General features: G+C 39.3%; 1 protein-coding gene across 3 annotated transcripts in view; it reads left to right on the top strand.

The window, feature by feature from the left end:
• LOC126195183 (intraflagellar transport protein 56) overlaps positions 1-22,481 on the top strand; it is a 208,646-nt gene that overhangs the window by 103,465 nt on the left and 82,700 nt on the right. For all 3 annotated transcript variants that reach the window (XM_049933697.1, XM_049933696.1, XM_049933695.1), the window contains exon 4: positions 17,229-17,437. In XM_049933697.1, coding sequence (XP_049789654.1) covers positions 17,229-17,437 — 209 coding nt within the window. The remainder of the gene's footprint in view (positions 1-17,228; positions 17,438-22,481) is intronic.

Here is a 22,481-nt window from a genome sequence, read left to right as displayed (position 1 = left end):
GGAGATCGTCGACCACAGAGCGTTCAGGCTGGAGCTGGGCAATGGAAGTTGTGAGGCTGTCCGCCAGTGAAGAGCACTCGATGGGAGCTGTGTCGAAGTAGTCGGGAAGCTGAGGCGGAGGGGGGGCCGAAGAGGCGACTGAACATGCAATATGATTGGACGAGGCGTGGTGCAATAATGCTGCCGACTGAAGATCTGGAGACAGTGCGATGTGGAAAAGGAAGTCAATGCCTAATACTGGATCTTCGATGTCAGCCATGTAGAAGGACCAAGTGAACTGTTTGCCAGGTATGAGTTCAATAGGTAACTTGGCCAAACCATCGACACGAATTGGCAACTTATTTGCTGCTCGAAGGGACAGTTTGGTTGGTGGTGAGTCCTTTACAGAAAATGTGGGACATATCACAGTAACGTCTGCTCCGGTATCGACGAGAAAATACCGGCGTGAACCGAAATCCAAGGTGTACATACGTCCTCGTGAGGTGGGGGATCTGACAGAATGCAACGTCTGTGGGCGCCCCTGTATGTATCCGCAGGCCATGGTGCCTACTGTGGCCACGTGCGGCATTTGGGAATGCGCAGGGCAGATAGCAATTGCGAGCGGCATCCCTGAAAGTGGAGTGGAACCAGCATATGCGTGAGTCAGCTGTACTCATCCCACCAGCCGAAGCGTCAGGCGAGGGGTTGGCGGGGCGGGTAGGTGCTAGCCCGGTTGGGGTGGGGAGAGGCTGTTGCCGACCCACTGGCGGTTCCAGGTCTTGGCCGCTAGATGGCTGCTGTTCCGTGTGCTGTCTGCAATATGCACGTGCCCGGCCTCTACTGCCCGACGGTGGAAGTATAATCACAGGATTACCAACCTCAGTGGTATTAGGCACTGTTCTGCGCGGAGGGAGGTGGCTATGTCGAATAATGGCATATGCCTTGTCTGCCAGCCATAGTTTATACTCGAGTGACGCCGCAGTATGTGGAAGCAAATGTATCTGTAGTTCTTGCGGGAGCTTCACCAACAACAATGCCCAGAGCGCTAAGTTCGGCAAGATCTCGGTGCTGACCTGCGCATGCAAGCGTCGCCACAGCTGTGAGGGTATTCTGTCTCCTAAAGTCTCGTCGTAAACTATGTTGTGAATCGTATCAGCTGGTGGACAAGAGAGGCATTCGATGAGTAATGCACGAGCAGCGGAATATTTGTTGCTCTTTGGTGGGTTCAGCAACAAGCCACTGATGAGATCAGGGTGGTCGTGCAGGTGGTTCACTAAACACACAAAACGAGTGCTGTCGTCCGCAATACCGTGTATGTCCAACATGTTGTCCACCAAGGTAAACCACATCACTGGGTTGTCCGGTTGTAACGGCAGCAGCACGGAAAACAACTGGGGGCCAGTGCTTGCGGGGCTGTAGGAAAGGCACGAAACATACAGGGATTATGCACACAGTCTTCACTGGTGCGAACTGTGCCTCAGTGACGGGCAATGTGTTGCGTTGAACATCCGTTAGCATTGTAGGCAAGACGTGGTATCCAGTCCTTGTAGGCAGGGAATCTGTACGGCCACACGACGAGCACGGCGCGGCAGGGGTGGAAGGATCAGCCGCTGATGCAGCCGAAATCTCGAGCAGAGGCGCGAGATTGCGATTGAGTGCCGAGTGACGGGGCGGAACCACGGCAGGTTCATCGCCCAAGGTGTGCGCGGGACAGCAGGACGGATAGGCGTATAAATGGCCCGGCGCAGTTGGCGCAAGTGTCCCTTTGACCGGCGCAGAGGGGGACACGTTAAATGGTGGGCCACTCTGAGGAGAGGGCAGCCGTTCGTGTGGACCCTGAAACTGAACAGTCGCATGGTTCATGTTGTGCGGTAGCAACTTGGGCGAGGGGTTTCCGGGACCTTGTGCTGGAGGAGCATTCTGTCGAGCGTAGAATACCATAGGAGGTGTCCGCGACAATGTGTGCAGTGCCCAGTGTAGTATGCCAGCAGAGGTTAGAGTCGTATGGCCAGGCGAGGCAGACACCGGAGATACGAACATTCCCGGTGTATTAGTAGCACACAGGGTAAAGCGTTGCACTTCACAGTTGAATGTCCATTCTGCGGTCGCGGCGTCCTGTACTGCCGGAAAAACTGGAGGCTGCGATATTGTCTATTGGCGCAAAACTGGTGATACACAGCGAGCGAATGCAATGTATTTTCGCGACTCGGGGTCACCAATGTGGGTTTTTTGGCTGTAGGGACAGACCACGCACAGTAAACTCCAACTTATTATGATAAGACACTTTTATTAAGGTTTGTATAATTACAGAAAACACAAGAAAAACAATGCAGAAATTAATCATAATATCCACGGGTGTGCTGCCGGTCTATAGTGTGCAACGGGCACAATATTTCGGCGATCCGTTGCCCGTTGGACACTATAGACCGGCAGCACACCCGTGGATATTTTGATTATCAAATACGCCGGGAGAAACTCAAGAATCACAACAATGCAGAAATTCATGACACGTGTATCACTCAGTCAAGTAGTAGACGGAACGCCCAAAGAAGCTCCAGTCTCCAAAGACCATTTACTCTGCACTTTGCTGGTGAAGTTACTGGCGGTCGACAATGTTAAAACTTGCCAGCAGAAAAACAGTAAATGGTCTCACATCTTAGAACAATAAATACCGAATCTACAAGACAGTTCAGAAATTGTTTACATCAGGAACAATGGGAGGATATATGCCAGGCAGAGATTGTGATTCAGATATTCATTTTAGTCGTGATCTTATTTCTCAAACACTTTGCAGCTCACTTCTCCCAAAGATAGACTAAAATCAAACCAGTCCTAGATGGAAGAAAAGAGTAGTTAACAAAAGGCTTTAAAATATCGTGTCAAAAAGGGATCCAGAGAGCTTGTACAAACCTGTCAGTGGAATTGCAACACAAGAAATACTGTAAAATCATAACATGTGTAATCAGGAAGGCAAAATTAATGCATTATGCACCGAAAATTAGTAGGTCAAAGAGGGGAGATGGAACATCATCAAAAGTGAGACTAATAGGAACCTAAAATCAGAACAAGTAGAGATACCACAGTTCTCTAGTACAGACTAGAATAATCAAAAAGTTACAGCCTCTGAATTCAATGAATTTTTATAACGGCAGCTGAAAAAATAGGGAACTATAATAATCACTCTTCCACAGAAGCCTTAGAGCTGCTTAATCACATATATACTGCACCAAATGAAGTACTTCATTTCAAAAACACAACTCCTAAAGAAATTCTAAGAATCATAAAATTACTTTAAAGCGCTCAATCCTCTGGTTATGATGGTGTATCAAGCAGGCTTTAAAAATCATTTACATACATGTCAGTAATATATTGTGGAACTTGTCTAATTGATCAATGAAAATTGGAATATCTATGGTTAGACTAAAACATGCAATAGTGATGCCAATCCACAGAAGTGGAAATAAGCATGCAATAGCCAACTATCAGCCCATCTGTGTGCTACCAGTATTCTCAAAGATATTTGAGAGAATAGTGTGTGGTAGGATTTATAGCTGCACTACACAAAGTGGTTTAGTGACATCTACACAGTTTGGTTTTTGATGGGGCTTTCACACAGAGATACCTATATTTAGTCCAACAGATGAAACTCCATCCAAATGAAATTTCAGAGGATATCCAGTGGGGATCTTCTCTTACCTTGCTAAGGCATTTATCTGTGTACATCATAACACATTGCTTGAAAAGTTTCCATACTATGGCATCAAAGGCAAACCACTGGTTTGGCCAAATCATTCTCACATGACAGGAAACAAAGAGTTGTCTCACTAGAGGCAGGTGTAACAATAAACTCAGACTGGGGAAGTATAAAACACAGAGTCCTCAAGGGCATGATCCTTGTGCCACTGATTTTATTGATGTACAATGATAATATACCTATTATAATTAATAACAGAGCAAAAATAATGATGGTTGCTGATGAGTCAAATATTCTGATGGAAGGGCCCAATTCCACAGTGCAGGGTGCAGCCCAGATAGCTACTAACCAAGGACACAAATAATTTACAGCAAATTGCCTGACCCTAAATGTTTTAAAAACTAAGATTACACAGTTTCAACAACAAATAAAAATCTTAAACTTCCTAAAACTGAAATTAACAACCAGAAAGTTAATGAAAGGCACACATATGAAATTCCTAGACACCCGTATGTGCAATCAGTTAAGATGGAATGAGGAAATTGATCAGCTGCTCAAGAAACTTAGCTCAGCATGCTTTGCACTGACAAGAAGAGGTCCTTAGTGGTGGTGTTGACTTTTTGAAACATTCTATACGCTGATGTATGTTAAGGTCCCAGGTATTACACCTTGCATCCGTTCACCCTGGTAGGCCTTTGTTTTGCAAATAGTCGATGAAAAAACATTTCAGAATTTCACTTAATGTTGTATAGCTTTAAAAATAGTAAGAATTTTTTTTATTTGTGTTCCTTTGTCATGTCATTTTAAACAAAGTATTAACTTCTTCAATTGCACTAATTTTTTTCTCCTATCATTCTTTTTGCACTTGGAATTTTTGTGCATGTGAATTTAATTATTTTTATTTATCTATCATTATGTTTAAACATTCAAAATGCCAATCTGTTATTTAAAAACAAAAGACAAAATAATTCATTTATATTGCCTGTGCTGTGGTGTCAAGAATGTATTTTTCATTATAAGATGTACAGCTTTTTGGATGGTAATCGTCATACAAACATTTAAAACATAAATTTTTATTGTACTATGGACAGAATAACGCAGGTGATGATTTCGACGAAAGCAGGGATTATAAGTAAAACAAAATACAGGCAAAATGAGAAGTAGAAGTAATGACTGCAATAACAAGGATGAAAATGTAAATTAATAAAATGGAAGAAATTAAATCAAGTTACATAACAGTAATCAAAGTCACATGAACAAGGATTTCAAATGTAAAAAAGACTCATAGGAAGAAAGAGCAAATGATGTATTTCATATGATGACTAATATGAAGCGAAAAAGGAATAGAGAAAATTACATATAAGTATATATATAAAATAATTGAATAATAATAATGATCAAAATCACTTTGATATAGATTTAAAAATAAAAAAATTGAAAGCTTTTGATAAGATTTGAACCCATAACCTTTTGTATGTGAGATCAGTACCTTAACCATTACACTATGCAAACATACTGTAAATTGTTGCTATTTTTAACATTATAGAGCATCACACAAAATTCTGAAATTTCTTATTAATGGTTACTTGCAAATGAGGACCTACTGGGATGAATGGCTGCAGGGTTTGATTCCTTGGACCGTAACCTTCCTCACCATATATATTATTTCAAAAAATTGATGACATCGCTGGGGATCTCTCCTTGTGAGAGCCATTTCTCATGCTGTTGTCATATTTTGCATATTTCCTTCTTGTAATCACCTATGGTATAATCTTCTCAGGAAATGCTGAGGGAACTGAAAAAGATTTAATACTTCAAAAATGAACAGTTAGAGTAATATGTGGGGTTTGTTTACATTTATGGGTAAGTATATATACTCACTGATGATGGTTATAGCTAACATTAGGGGATTCTTTAAGACAAATTGACACATTCACAACTGTGACTCAAGACAGATGAAAAATTACTATCTAGTCTCTGCAACTCTCATAAAAATACACCAGAGTGTTGCAGAGTCAGGAATGAAAATATACAGTAATCTTTACATCAATATAAAAAAGGAAATTAATAATGTACAGATATTCAAAAGGAAACTAGCATATTTTATGCTATCAAAATGATTTCAGGAACTGCTGCTTCCCAACCTATGCAATAAATGAATTGATCACAAATGTTAACCAATGTCTTTGTCATAATGCTAGACACAACCAATAATGCAGCCACTAAGAACAAAAGTTTAATAATCCAAGTTCAAGTAAATGACAAACATAGAAACAGTACACTAAGCAGCAGAACACAGTCTGAGAAGTAACAGAAGCTATGCTGTCTTTATAATAGAGGAAGGCTTCACAGCACCATCATCATCCTGATCAACAGGGATCCAGCCCCATCAGCATTTGCATGCTGCATGGTGGGCCGAAAATGTATTTCATATTGTAGTGAGACAGAAGCAGGGCCATATCTGGAGGTGATGTGCTGCTTTGCTGGGCAACAAAGCAGAAGGATTAAACAATGAAACCAAGGGTTTGTGGTTAGTAATGAGGTGGAACTTAGATCCATACAAGAATACATGAAACTTCTTAAGGCCATAGATGATATCAAGCACTTCCTTTTCAACTTGGAAGTAGTGCTGCTGAGTGGACTTGAGTGTCTTTGACGCATAAGATATCGGACATTCGGAACAGTCCTCATAGCGATGTGCAAGACAGCCCCAAGTCCATACTGAGAGGTGTCTGTAGCTGAGACCAGGTGTTGGCCATGATAGAAGGTAGCCAAACAAGGAGCAGAATGCAATTTAGATTTCAAAAGCATGAACACACATTCACAGGCCAGCATCCACTGGAAAGGAACGTCTTTATGGAGCAGTTCATGGAGGGGATGGGCCAACAGGCCACACCCAGAATGAATTTGTGGTGGGAGACAGTTTTCCCTAAAAATGATTGGGGTTTTTTGACACTGGAAGAGTAAGACACAGCTGTGATGGCAGCAACTTGCTGAAATAAAGGCATTACACTACCCTGAGAAACCTCAAACACCAAATACACAATGGATGGCTGCATTTCAGCCATGCAGTGTGTAAGACTGCAAACCAGGTGTGTAAATGGATGCACCCCTCATGACGGTGTCATTGATATAGTTGATGCACCTCGGAATGGACATTGTCAGTTGTTCTAAAAAAAAAGTGCTGTAAAATTCCCAGGGCACTAGCCACACAGAGTGGGAAGCACTGATATTGGTAAAACCTGAAGTGCATACTAATCGCAAGGAGCTTTTTCGAATCCTCATCCAACAGAACCTGTAAATAGTCTTCAGATAAATCAATTTCAGAGAAAAACTGGCAAGTTTGGTCAGCACCTCATCCTTATAGGGCAAAGGGTGGGTGTCAGTGGTACACTGAGGAGTAACAGAAACTTTCAAGTTGCCTCAAAGATGGAGCTGACCATTCGATTTTTTAACAATCATGAGGAGGGCAGACCACTCACTTGACATAACAGTCTTTATGACCCCCAATAACTTCATCTTGTTGAATTCTGATTTCACCTGATCACACAAGGCCACTGGAATAGGGCACACGTGGAAAAAGGATGGCTGGGTCGTAGGTTTCAGGGTAATTTGGGCTGTAAAATTAGTGACAGAACCTAGCTCATCTGAAAAAAAAGGCAAGAACTCAGAAAATGGAGAATCTGGCAAGGCATCTGGTCAGGAACAAGGTGCACCACATCCACAGTGGACAAACCAAAGGCATTGAAAGCATCCAGACCAGACAAATTGTTAGTGCAAGAGTCACCCAGTACCAGAAAAGTCAGGGAATGAACCACAGATTTGTACACAGTGGGAGCTGTAAGTTGCCCCAAAATTGGAATATACTGTGTGTTGTAACTCACCAAGTGTCGAGTAACCAGACAACTCCAGTGTGGCAGGCTGGCAATGGCCAGCAGATGGCCAGCTTGTGCCCCTATGTAGAGTTATACGTATCAGCCCCCTGGGATGCTGACGTTAGGCAGGCAACAGCCCAATGGCAAGTCAGTCAGTCAAGGCCCTGACATCCACAGTGATGCAATGGCATTCTGCTGCAGACGGCCACACCTTGGTGTCTCAGGCCCAGCCTGCATCCGCCTTTGTGATGAGGGAAGACTGCCATGCATGAGACATGACCTGCTGCCACCTAGTAGGAGCCTGGCAGCAGAATGTGAGGACGGCAGGTGGGCAGCACTAAGGCACCAAGTCCCTCAGAGTAGACTTAGCGAGGGAGGCAGCTGCACCGACATGGTCCTGAGCCCATAGCTTTGCTGGCAGTGCTCAGGTGTCTCATCATATAGTGTAGCCCTGGAATCATGGTAGTGCCATCAGACTCTGACTGAATCAGCCTCAAAATTCACTGTTTACAGCTCCATGGCACATTTGTTGCACTATTGCTCACCCTCTGGCCACATAGCTCGTAACATGGTCCTTGCCCTGGTGTGGTGATACTGTCCTGCCCACTCTGGCTATCACTTCTGCACAGTGCAGGTTTCACTGAGCATGGCTAGCCTGTTTCACAATCCTTTCATGTACATGTTGCTGTAACCTATATGTTGCCACATAGCACTTACCAGTCAGTGGTAGCTAATGGAATGCTCCATGGCGGCTTCTTACAAATTGTCACAAGTTTCACTTAAAACTAGGTAGCGATACTACAGTACCGAGCCAACTGAACATTACCATTTATATCATTACATAACATGGCCTGAAATTTATGAATAGAATCTGGAAGGGGAAGTGTAACCCAAATCTAAAAAATACTGAAGAAGACATAGAAAAATAATTGAAAATTGAATGCTGCTATAGTGTAGATGATTTCTTGAATGATAACTGTGTAAAATAGTATATGCCTAAAGAAGCAATGGCATATGTATACCATAGATTTTTTAAATGATAACCATGTAAAAAGTACATGTCTGAAAAAGTAATAGTGTATGTATTATAACATTACATAATTTTTATTAGTGTGTGTATAGTGTTAGAATTGACAAGTCACCTGTGTAACAATCTTTAATTATATGAGGCACGTTATGTGGTAATAAAGATTTGAATGGATACTGTTAGTGCAGAAATACAGGAAACCACATAGGTAAGAAACACACTTAAAAAAAGTGCTGCTTTTACTTAAGTCTGAAGATAAATTTGTTGTTTTTTACTTTCATTTATGATGATAAAAATTTATGACATTAAGATACAAATATGTACTTTCAGTTACTCTGTACTTTTAAGCATTTACTTAAAGTTCTGCCAGTAAACCACAGGTTGTAATATAATGCGCAACCAATTGTTATTAGGTAAAGGGTAAAGTAGTATATGTATGAGATCTTGCTCATGTAACAATGTATTCTGTCACCAGACTTATCCTAAATTACTACTACACTACTTGTAAACAACGAATTTACAGGACAAAATAAAAAATTAACATGCATAACCACCTTGAAGTTATTTTTCTCTTCATTTATGGTTGGGAAAGTAACTTTACTTACGACAATTTTAAATAGACTATTACTAAAGTCCAAAATTAATTTTTCATAAAATATGATTTGTTTCATGGTCGTGGGCCTATAACCTCTTGTAATTATTTAATTTTGGGTTGACAGATAAACAGCTGAACATGATGAACTTGGATTTTTATTTTCTATGAACTTGGATTTTATTTTCTAGGTAAACAAGCACTGTAATATGTACTGCAGATAGGCAAAATAATATGAAGACCTGCACTTATTTGGGAATGGTTTATTAGTAAGGGGTTGGACCCCAATTGCTCATAATACAGCTGTGATTCTTCTTGGAATACTGGCATATAATGATTGTATAGTCTCCAGCAGAATGTTATGCCACTCTTTGATCAAAACCTCTTCTAACTCCTATATTGACAAGGGAGGCAGAAATCTGCTCCAGAGTCTGTGCTCCAATACCGCCCACAAGGTTTTGATAATGTTCAAGTCCAGTGGCTGTGCTGCCAGGGAAGACGCTGCAGTTCAGTAGCATACTCCTCATACCATGATTTTACTGTCCTAGCTGTGTGAATGGGTGCATTATCATCCTGAAATATGGCATCATTGTTGGGGAACAACATTTGAATCATGGGGTGCACCTGATCACCTAAAATGTTCACATAATTATTGACTGTAACACAGCCTTTGAGAGTAATGATGGGACCAGCAGAATACCATGATATGGCTGTCCACACCATCACACTTCCACATCCATGCTTAACCATAGGAATCAAGCAATCAGGATTGGAGGCTTCTTTTGGTGTTCTCCAGACATAAACCTGGCTCGCTGTTGGAAATAACAAAAATGTCCACATGGCATGTTTCCACTGATCAGCCGTCCAGGATTTATGCTCCTGACACCATGTTTTACACTTCTTTGCGTTATTTGTCGCCACTAATGGTTTTGGCATAGTAGCTCATCTGTGAACATTCACTTTAGTTTTGTATTGATTTGAGTCAATTCGTGTTAGCGTTCGACCTCTGTCATTTAGTTTTGATTTACTCTCACTATTACATTTACATTTTCCATGTTTTGTGTAGGCTGTCATGACTGTTGAAACATCTTGGGTATTAATAATCGCTTCAGCTGTATTTTGGTCCTCTATTACTGTACCACCACAGGTTTTTTTTGTTGTTAAAGCCACATCTTCATGTGACATGTGATTAAAACATTAGAGTGGAAAAGCTTGGACTCTCTTTTTCCAACATTCGTTATCTCTCAAATACAAAACATGGCTAAAACACATGACATACCATCTTTTAGCGGTGTTTCGCATTTGACAGACAACAAATGTTGGGAAAAAAGATTCCGAGCTTTTCCGCTCTAATGTTTTAATCATATGTCACCTGAAGATGTGGCTTTAACACCAGGAAACTGGTAGTGGTACAGTAATAAAGTACTAGAATACAGCTGAAGCGATTACTAATACCCAAGTTGAATACTCACAGCTGGGGTTGCCCCACCTACAAGGTTGTCTGCACTGTTGAAACAGTTGCTCTTGAAGCATTCAAAAAGTTGGCTGTTTTGGTTACTGATGCTCCAGCTAATTGTGCCCCCACAATCGGTCCTCTTTGGAACTCTGTTAGGTCTTTCATTGCATGTCAACCTTAGTCCCTGGATGCAAATAAGAAATGTGCACTACTTGTAAACAACCTGCACTGATGCCTAGTCCTTACTGAACACACACAATCCAGCACGACGTGTGCCTCACCTCCATTGTTGAACATCAAACATAACCATTCCATTACTATACCATTGTTCACATTATTTTGCCTATCCTCTGTACATAAGGATAAACAAAGATAGTATAAGTTACGAAGTAAGTGTACACCAAAAAGAAAAATCATCAAAAAATCATTTAGTTGATGTTAAAAAATAAATTTGTCCTTTTATACATTATTAATGTATTTATACAAGCATAATTATATTGTGAAATAAAGAGCACAGTACCACCAAATATTGATGGATAGTGATACTTATGATAAATTGTGTCCTTGATAAAACATATTAGGGCATGCTGACAAGTAGTACCTCCAAACTGTTTATGTGAAAACTCATAAAGCTTTTTAAATAAAACAAATTTTATTGACATTTCACATCATTATTCTTCATGTCGACATATTTGCAGCCTTCTGCCACTAGAGGGCTCCGAATTGTAGTATGTAACATGTTGGTGTGTAACATAACTATTTAGGTGCAGTGCATGAGAAACAGCATGCTGTAATCAGGTTTTGAATGTGAAGAGTTTGTCCACAAATGGAGCACCCTCTTCTTCAGCATGACTGTGCCAGACTACATATGAACAGAGACATCTGCAACAGTCTGATGCGTGGGTTCACTGTCATCAGTCATCCTCCTTACAGTCCCAACTCAGCCCCATCCAGCATTCATCTGTTCCCAAAACTTAAAGAACACCATTGAAGACTTCACTTTGGTAGTGATGAAGTGGTGCAAGCATAGGTGGAGTTGTGGCTCCATCAACACAGTCCAACATTCTATGGTGATATTATCAACAAACTGGTCTCTTTTTGGGAGAAATGTGTTCATCGCCAGGGTGACTATGTTGAGAAATAAGTATACAGACATGAAGAATAAAGATGTAAAATATTAATAATATTTGTTTTATTTAAAAAGCTTTAAGGGGCTCCGGAACGCCCTCTACTTGCAATGTTAAAATAACGCTTATAAATTACATCTTTCCTCACAAAGTATTTGAGGTAGGAAGTTGAACTTTTTACAGATTATTTATTGGAATATGGGCTACAACTTAACACAGGGATTTTACAAAATTTTAGTTCAGTTATTAAAGATGATTTTTTTTCAATTGTAATGAAAATTCACAACATTTTATTGCAATTTTTTATTTATATATTCAAAAATATACAATTTTTTGGTAAAAGGCTGTGTTAAATTATGCAGAAGGTACTGTGTAACATTTACTGAAAGTTTGAAACAAATATGTTTGGAAGATCCTTAGAGAACATGTAATTAGTATGAGAAAATAAAAGTTTTGGGAATCGAGCGACAAAGATTGGATTAACTTTTTAGTGCATTCCAGGTCCATAGGATGGATTATCTTCATCCTCTGCAAACTCCTCCTCCAGCTTCCTCTTGTTCCTCCTCCTGTTTACTCTTGCTTGTATTTCTAGACTCTTTACAGCCCTGTCTGCAGCCCGAAGGCGTTCCTTGTCTAAAGCAAGCATCGCTCGTACCATGTTAGAACCTATCTTCATTCCCATATTTCTAAATACCTTGCACCTTACAATGTTGCCATCATTGAAAGTCGCAACAGCATCATACACACCAAAGTGAAGTGTTTCTATTCCAACAAATACAGTCTTGGGGATTCTCGACCATATAACACTATTTACACTTTCATTGGGGTTTTGAGTTTTTCCGTGAATACACTTTTTCAACAGTTCAGGTGCTGCTAAGTCTCTGAAAATAGGTTTTATCACCTCCATTATTGCATGAGGCAGACTATGCTTATGAGTGTACACTTCACCAGTTAGCAATCCTTTGTTATATTTACACCAACTGTCTTCTTCTTTGGGACACAAGCTATGTTGGGGATTTTCATCGGTTGAAGAAGTATGAAAAAAAAGAACCCAAACAGCCTTCTTCATTTCGTCGACACTTTGTGTATTTTGCCTAATAGCCATTCCATAATAGTTCTGTATTTTGTCAATCACACTGTCAGTTAACCTTCCCTTCCCATCCAACCCTTTACCATCACTGAGTTTTTGTTTTTTGTACGAAGCTTTCAGTCGCCGAAGTCTTGTTCCCATTCGCCTCTGTACGTGTCCAATATACTCAAATTTCTGCACTACAACATCATCACCATAGGGCTTCAGTCCTTGAACATGTTTGAAACTTTTAGAATCACCGTCACCAAGGTAATTAACATATCGCACTTTATCACACGCCTCAGAACGCTGGAATATACTGGCAACACCAGCCACTTCCATTCCTCCACTACTGCCACTATAGTTAGCTTTGCAATTATTTTCATGTGTACCTTTATATTTTTGTGGACATCTACAATACTTTGATATTACTGCTACATCTAAAACTTTCCCTGTATACATACTGGTGGCAGATACTACACCATGAAGAGATGTGTGTCCCCGTTTATGCCAGGTACCATCGAAAGCTGCAGTCAACTCTCTGTTACCATTATTTTCCATTACTGCCTCTTCCACAGCATTCTTCATAGATTCTATACAGACATCTTCTACTTTAGACCCTATTAATTTATTATAGGTCGTAAACTTGGTTGGGGGATTTGGAAGATTCATGATGCCACAGAAAATTGCACCTGCAGTAGCACCCTTACAAACTGAACGCAAGGAATAAACAAATCTAATGTTGTGTTCATAGATTTTGCTACCATTTTCTTCAGTTGCAGTTACTGCAACACTGTTCCAAAAGGTGGTCATGTATGAACACTTATCACATTTCAGTTGTATTTCACTAGCAAGTCCTACGTGCTTTATTATGGAGAGTTCCAGACCAACTTCACTACAATGAATACATCTTACACAATTTGAAAAAATTCCTTTGAGAACCGACATATCAAATATTTCATTCACATCCGATTCGCCCATAAAACATTCATAGTTTTCACTCATTGAACCAAGCTTCTTCTGTGAAGTATTTTCTTTCCCACTTTGACTGCTATGGACAGGTGTACTTGAGAGGTTAGGTTCACTCACTTCGTTATCGTCTTTATTGTTTACAGTAATAACACATACCTTTGGCTTTCCAACATTTCTCCTTTTCTTAAAAGCCTTCAGAGGATTTCTAATAACTTTACTTTTATTCATTATTATACTTGAACAAAACAGAGACTCAAGAAACAGAATTAATTACAAATATTTTCGAGATAACGACAGAGTAAATAAACATGAAACAATCGACAATCACACTAACGATATATATTGAACCATCACAGGTTAGTCACAACACATACTTTATCTCACATCACTAAAATGTACCTGATGAACACGGACGTTAATAATAACACCATTTGACAGCAGTTTAACAGCGCCACAGTGGGTCACGCCCATGTAGAACACATTTCAAAAAAAAATTTTAAATAGTTGTAGTCTTCGGAATTGAATAAATTATATGTCTATTAAAAGGTAATAGTCTGCAGATTCAGAAAACACAAAAAAGTAAAAATTGAACTTTTCATGATTTTGAGCCTTTCCGGAGCCCCTTAAGAGATTTCACATAAAAAAATCTGAGGCATTATTTTTGAGTGTGCCCTCTTAGATTGTTATGCTCTAAGTAATACAATAATTGATAGAGCCCCAGTGTTACTCGTAAGGTTGCCATACAAGTTTGGCAAAGGGAAAAAATAATCAATTTCTTTTAAATGTATCTCTATATCATAACTAGTAATTCAAATACAATTAAATTGGCCATGTGAGAAGTTTCATAATGATAAAATTCTTAAAATGAAAGGTTTTCTTCCATATAATTGCCTATATGAAAACCATAGTTGTTAGTGTCTCAGTAGAGGAAAAAATTTAAATACAGAACATGCAACAGAACCTACTTTTAATTACATACTATCAATTGCAAAAAAACTTTGTTATTTACCTTAAACTACCTGTGGAATATTAGAGACAAGCTGTACATTTTTGGCCAGTGTAAATCACCATTGTTGACGTTTTCATGATGAAATTTATTTATTCATTCACAAACAGTGTATAGTATAAGGACAGCAATATGCTAAAGCTTTCATACTTTTTTAATACTATGCAAATAACACACTTGGTTTGTAGACCCTCAGCAAGCTTCAGTCCAAACTGACTCCCAAATAAAGCAATTCTCAGACTTCCAAATAGAATCAAAATATAACCACCTTCACCTGTACCAAGGACTCTTTCCCAAAGGAATGCAAAGACTGTTGTTTTTAACAGAGCAACACATTTCATATGGCTGTCTTCAAATTCAGATAACAATGCTACACTGCACTGCCCTTTTGTGATTGTATTAAAATTTTCTGGTCCCCCAGCCATTGAGACTCTGCTATTGGATTTTTTTATTATGGAGGCTTGAATTTAGGCTTCAATTACAAGCGACCTAATAGGCCTATTGCAAAATGAGTTGTACCAATATTTTTCTTATTTTATTGTGCAGTAGGCTATATGGAGTATTTTGGTTTTAAAGTTCAGTATTATCTTTCATGATCGTGAGAAGCTGCAACCACTGTGACAATACAGTGTGATATGGATTTTATAAAGAGTACTATTGAAGAATGGTTGTGTGCCTATTAGAAAGAGTGATTAGCAGTAGGCGCGGAAGCAGAATCAGGTGCTATGTTCATGATTAGGTATAAGAGTTGCGGCTCGTATGGAGCTACAGCATATAAGGATTCTCGATATAAAGCTTTAATACCTGAGTACTGCTACCATTTTCTGATGTGTTCGTGGTTTTTGCTACTTTTTTCCTTACATAGGCCAATATGAGTTAGTTGGATTAAGCTCACAATGAGCCACAGGTAACCAAACAAGTTTTACGTCTGGTCGAAGTTGTTTAGTTATATATTCCAGTTTCTTTTTTAGTGTTTGAAAATAAGGACTGGCTGTGAGTATCAGCTTTGCTGTAGTCAGTTTGCTAAACTCCAGGTGGGAGTGAAATATTCTTTGACGCTATTCAAGATATGGTTTCACCATTCAGCCAAGACATGCTCAGGTTTTTAGTTGGACGATCAACCATCGTATGATATGGTGTTTGATCTATAACAACGGCTGACCTATAAGGCAATAAACAGAGGACTTTCTCCAACAGTTCTTCATAATGAATAGAATTAATTTCATTTTGTTAATCTCCCATTCCTTCCAATAGTAGTCCCCAGTTGCTGGGGTATTGTGGGTAGTTCTCTGTATTTAACTCCATAGCTGGGCCCATAAGTATCTGTCCCATTACAGGGGTGCATGCTAGTCAGTCTGGCACCAAAGCCAATATAGCAAAATGATTAGTGTATGGCAACATTCCATTAGAACTACTGACAGCTGTGAAAGAGCCAGGCCTAACAAAACTCTACCATCTAGTGAGCAAGGTGTATGAGACAGGCAAAATCATAGAGGGAGACCAAGAGATGAATACACTAAACAGATTCAGAAGGATGTAGGTTGCAGTAGTTACTGGGAGAGTAGCATGGAGAGCTGCATCAAACCAGTCTCAGGACTGAAGACCACCACAACAACATGGCAAAATAAAATAATGATTCCATTTGTTCTGAGTTTTCCACACTCAGCTTATTACTATATTTTTATTTAGTCTGGTATGGGTGTAAGAGATAATTATTTACAAAGTTCTGAATGAATTCTGTATTGAAACCATTTTTTTTCTGCCATCCGAAATTTTAACTTCTCCCCCACATTTATCAGATCTCATTCTTAGGCTGTGCTCATTGGTCGATATTAATAAACTCAACTCCTTTTACTGCTTACTGCTCTCTGCTCATGGTTTTTATCTACATATACTTCTAAATCAATGACATTCAGTGACAGTCTTCTGATTGTAGAACTTCCTCACTGTGAATTGACCCCTCCTTAAATTATTACTAATCTATATTTCTCTGCCCCAAAAAGTTTGTTTGAGAGTCTTGCATGATCTTTATTTTCACCAGCATCTTTGCTGTACAGTTCTCTCTCTCTCTCTCTCTCTCTCTCTCTCTCTCTCTCTCTCTCTCTCCTCTCACTATCCCCCACGCCTCCCCCTCCCTCCTGCCCCCCCCCCTCCCCTTCCTCCTTATTTTCCCTCTAACTTACTCTTCTTCATTTTTCCCTATTGTTCACTCAGCTCATTGTTTTTATATCATAATTCAAATCTTAAATCTGGTTTTAGCCACATCTGCGGGGTATTTTCCCTTGAGGTGTATTTTGTATTACTAGGCCCTGTACTAACAGAAAATCTGTATAAAAGAAGTAATAAAAATACAGCCTGAGGATGTTAATGTACAATATCAAACACTGTAACATAAAAAGTACAAAATACAATGTGACAAATTGTGTTTCAGGTTCTAGATAAGGCACCTACATCTAATCTGAAGACAAGGCTGCTTTTCCATTTAGCTCATAAACTAGGAGATGAGAAAAAACTAATGGAACATCATCAGGAATTAGAAGACATTGTTGAAGATCAGCTTTCTTTAGCTTCAATACATTATCTTCGTTCTCACTATCAAGAAGCAATTGATATTTACAAGAGGGTGCTTCAGGACAACAGGTAGTATTGCACACGTGAGTGCCTTGTGTGAATTTAAGCAATAGATTTAAGGATGATTATGTAAATATTCTACCCTACTTCCTCCATAGTCTGCATGCAGAACAAAGTGGTGATTGATTTATTTATTTATTGGTCGTGTGACTTGAGGAGTGCACAGTGTACAAAAAACACTGGACTATTCCTTAAATACTCATGCTGTACACGTTTCTTGAAATTATTAAACACATCATTTTACCATTATGTAATATTACACAATATTTTCTTACACTGCACACTTTACAAATAAAATTTTAATTGGTCTACAGTTTTGTTTTTATAGATATTCCTTTACTGTGTAGAAGCAGAGCTTGACCAAGTAATTCTTCATTGTTGATTTTAAATTGTTCCTGTCCATCATTATTTTTGTGGATTTGCGTTATACTATTTGATGCTGGGATGGAATATTCCTTTCTGTAAGAGTGCTGTATTTGTCTGTTGTACACCTACATTTGTTTGTCTTGTGTGGTTGCTGTGTACAAATTCGTAAATAGTTTCCTGTGTAATTATCATTGGCTTTCACCTTCCATAACTAATAATCTTTTACTGTAATTTAAATGATTTCGAACATGCCCCACAGTTTCCTCAAAATTCTACACCACATTTCAATATTGAGTGAGCTTTGTGCAGAAGGTACAGACCTCAGATTATTGTATGATGTACATTTTCTTTGTGCTTTTATGCAAAAGATATGTTCCTGAGATTATCATGTGATACACAGTTTCTTAGTGAGCTTTATGCAGAAGATATGAGCCTGAGGTTATCATATATTGTATGGCTTTTTAGCTTTCATATGGATAGTATTTTTATTATTAAACTTGTTTTGCTGATTTCTGTTTATGTAGTCTACATGTGGGTTCCATTTGATGTTCTGTTGTATTCATGTACTAAGAAATTTTGTACACTGTTTTTCCAGTTTTTTGTCCATTTATTTCAGTATGAAGATTAGCCAGTGTCTTATTCTGAGTGGTATATGTGCATTGTAACAGTTTTTCCAGAGTTATAATCAAGCTGTTTATGTGACAGTACTGCACTATATTCTTTGTGATGACTGTAACATTATTTTGAAAGGTTTCTTTGGTAATTCTTGTAATTAAGGTGCTGATGTCATCTCCAAATTGGTATAGTTTTATGTTACTACTGTTGTCTCTAAAGCATTTACATATAGTAAAAAGAGGATTTATCCCAATATGGAACCTCTGAGAACTCCATGTTTGTCTGGTAATAAATCTAACTGGAGGGTATTGATTGTGCCATTTACTGTTTTTTATGTCTGTGAGCTTTTTTTAAGTAATTTATCATGATTGATGACATCAGGGACTTTTGCTAAGATTATAAAATGATTATGGTATGTTCCTGCCTGTATAGTGTGTATAGGAAAAAGCACTGCCTTTTTAAAACCATTTTGTGGTTCTATTAATATTTTATTTTTATTTAAGAAATTAGAAAATCTTTTATAAAAAAGTTGCTCTAGATTTTTAAAATACAGACAGTAGAGAAACAGTTCTAGAGTTTGACACCTTGCCTTCTCTATCTTGAACCAGTCTGTGGATGCTGTGGCTGACTATTACACGAGAACACTGTGTGTGACAAAAACACCGATTTGTGTTAACTGTCTTTCCATGCCTTCATGTAAGAACACAAAATATAAGAATATAAAACCTTTGATTTACTATATAATGTACAACCTGTACAAACAGTGACAAATTTTGTGCAAGTAGTAACCAAGGTTCATCTACAGCAGAAGAGTGCCGACGCTCCCCTTTCAAAACTACGCTGAAATAGTCTCACAAGCATGCCTCATTGGAGAAAAGAGTATTCCACCCCATATTATCCCTTCTACATTTACCTTGAGGATTTTGGCCTCTTCTCACCAAGCAGAGTAGTATCGTCCTCAACAGATCCCTCTTGAGGAATACAACCTGCCATCAGCCTATGACCCGACAACAGCCAGTGCCTGAAGGAGGCATGGGAAATAGTCTGTAAAATGCCCCCTACATCTTAAGTTCCAGAAATACAGACACGCATTCCTCAACATGAACAAAAATCTCAACAGGAAAAGAAAAGAAAGGAAAAAATCTACATGTACCCCCACATACATACTCGCAAACCTCCATGATGCATTGTGGAGGGTACCTCACACCACTACTAGTCATTCCCTGTCCTATCCCCCTCATAAATGGAGGCAGGGACTGTGTATATGCCTCTGTATGAGTCCTGATGTCTCTTCTCTTGTCCTTACAGTCCTTACCTGAGATGTATATTGATGGTAGTAGGATTTTTCTGCAGTCTGGAATAAATGCAAATTATCTACACTTTCTCAATATAGTGTTTTGCAAAAATAATATCTTGTGTCCTCCAGGGATTCTCAGTTGAGTTTGCAGAGCATTTCCATAATATTTGCATGCTGATTGAATCTACCAGTAATAGATCTAGTAGCACACCTCTGAATTGCTTGAATGTCCTCCTTTAATCTGACTTGGTGCGGATCCCGAACACTTGAGCAGTACTGAGGAATGGGTCACACTAGTGTTCTATATGCGGTCTCCTTTACAGATGAACCACACTTTCCTAAATCTCTCCCAAAAAACCAAAGTTGACCATTCACCTTCTCAACAACTGATCGTACTTGCTTGTTCCATTTATGTCTGTTTGCTATGTTACAGCTAGATATTTAATTGGCATGACCGTGACAACAACACACCACTTATACTGTTTTCAAACCTTACAGAAATGGTTTTCATTACTCATATACATTAACTTACTTTTTTCCACATTTAGAGCAATCTGCCATTCATACACCAAATAGAAATTCTGTCCCATTCATCCCGTATCCTCCTACCATCACTCAACAATGACATTTTCCTGTACACAACAGTGCCATCAGCAGACAGTTCCAGATTGTTGGTGATGCTGTCCATTAGATTGTTTATGTGTATAGAGACCAAGAGCAGTCCTATTGCACTTCCCTGGAGAACTTATGACGATATCCTGGCCTCTGACGAACACTAACCATTGAGGAAATGTATTGTGAGCTATTTCTGAAGAAGTCTTCAAGCCACTCACATATCTGGAAACCTATTCTGTATGCCCAGACCTTCATTAACAGTCTGCATTGATGCATTGTGTCAAACACTTTCTGGTATTCTAGCAATATGGAATCTGCCTGTTTGCCTTCATCCATAGTTAGTGCAAGAAAAGTGCAAGTTGAATTTTGTATGGGCAATGCTTTGTAAATCCATGTTGATTTATGGATAGAAGCTTTTCTCTCTGAAGAAACATTTATTATATTTGACCTTAGAATATGATCAAGCATTATGCAGGTGACTGATGTTAAGGATATTGTGCTGTAATTTTGTGGGTTCATTCTTTTATCCTTCTTACATGTGGGTGTCAGCTGTTCTTTTTGTTTCCAGTCACTAGGGGCCAATGCTGAAGAGTACTCTTTGTAAAACTAAATTGGAATTCCAATGTTAACAGCCCTGAATTCCCCAAAACAACCTGCAGGTATTAAGCAAATTGATAACAATCGCTCACAACAGGTGGTACCACTCCTGCCCTTCCACCTAAAATGCACACAGCCGTTATCTAACGGAACTGCAATATCTACTTTCATCACCTTTCTGTACCTAAATGCCTGATAGCAGACTGCCAGTGATTGACATAGCTCTACAGAAAACCTGATTTTGAGCAGGCTACTCCCCTATTCTCATACATTGCAAAGCACATTACAAAAATTGGGCTGACACTGGATGGGGATTATACATTGGTTCACAAGACCAATTTTAGAGAAGTGATTCCATTGAATACTTCACTAAAAGTGTCAGCTATGCATATCATCTATCTGACACAGCGTAAAATTTATGTAGCTCTGGATGAGGATATCACATACTATATGATACAGATATAATCTTGCGTCTGCCTCCACTCCTTTCCCTCGTAGGGGATTTTAATACCCAAAATCCTTTGTGGAGCAGTTCCAAAGACTCTTGTTGTTGTTGTTTTTGTTGTTGTTGTTGCGGTCTTCAGTCCTGAGACTGGTTTGATGCAGCTCTCCATGCCACTCTATCCTGTGCAAGCTTCTTCATCTCCCAGTACCTACAGCAGCCTACATCCTTCTGCATCTGCTTAGTGTATTCATCCCTTGGTCTCCCTCTACGATTTTTACCCTCCATGCTGCCCTCCAGTACTAAATTGCAAAGACTCTTAGTGAGACAATATACCAGACCAGGTTTTTTCATGATTAACATAGGTTGTTTACGGTCTATTGTGACTGTGTATAGCTTATATTACTTGTATAACTGTGACTGTGGAAAAATGGAGCTTTAATCTTTATATTTTAAGTTCCAGATCTCCAACTTACTTCAGCCCAGCAAATGATGCCTATCAGTCTAAGAACCTGTAACCCAACCTTCCTGTCTCTGTTTGTTGGGAGGTGCATGATGATTTATGTGACAGCAACCACTTTCTGATTATTCTTACTTTGCTGTACTGAACATCAGAACACCCTCCACACTGGGACTTAAAGAAAGCAGATTGACATAGCTCCACCAATTCTTTGAATCCTGAACTCCTCTCCCATGGAGATACACTTGTCACCTTCAAGAATTTCCAAGCCCAGGCCTACTGTCTAATTAAAATATGCAAGGAGTGTTGGCAAGATTTGTAATCACATTTGGAACCTGTACTTCCTCCCCCCAAGTATGGGATAAACTATACCGCAGTTACAGGCAGTGTCCTGGCTGTAGATCAGGATCGCTACATTCAGTCTGATGCCATTGTCATTGCTGATCAACTAGCAACACAGTTTGACAAAGTCTCAGCATGTGCAAGTTTCCCTCCCCCTCCCTTTCACCACCATAAAGGATGAGGGGAAAGTCTTTACCTATCAGTCATTTCTCAATCTTCAGAAACATACAATGACCCGTACCATGAATAGAAACTTCTTAGTAACCTGACACAATGCCATGACACAGCCCCAGACCCTGATCACATACCTAACCAGATC

This window comes from Schistocerca nitens, chromosome 7, assembly GCF_023898315.1.
Source record: "Schistocerca nitens isolate TAMUIC-IGC-003100 chromosome 7, iqSchNite1.1, whole genome shotgun sequence".
Taxonomy (NCBI): domain Eukaryota; kingdom Metazoa; phylum Arthropoda; class Insecta; order Orthoptera; family Acrididae; genus Schistocerca; species Schistocerca nitens.
The sequence above is the reverse complement of the archived record's forward strand: the minus strand, read 5'-3'. Positions and strand labels throughout refer to the sequence as shown.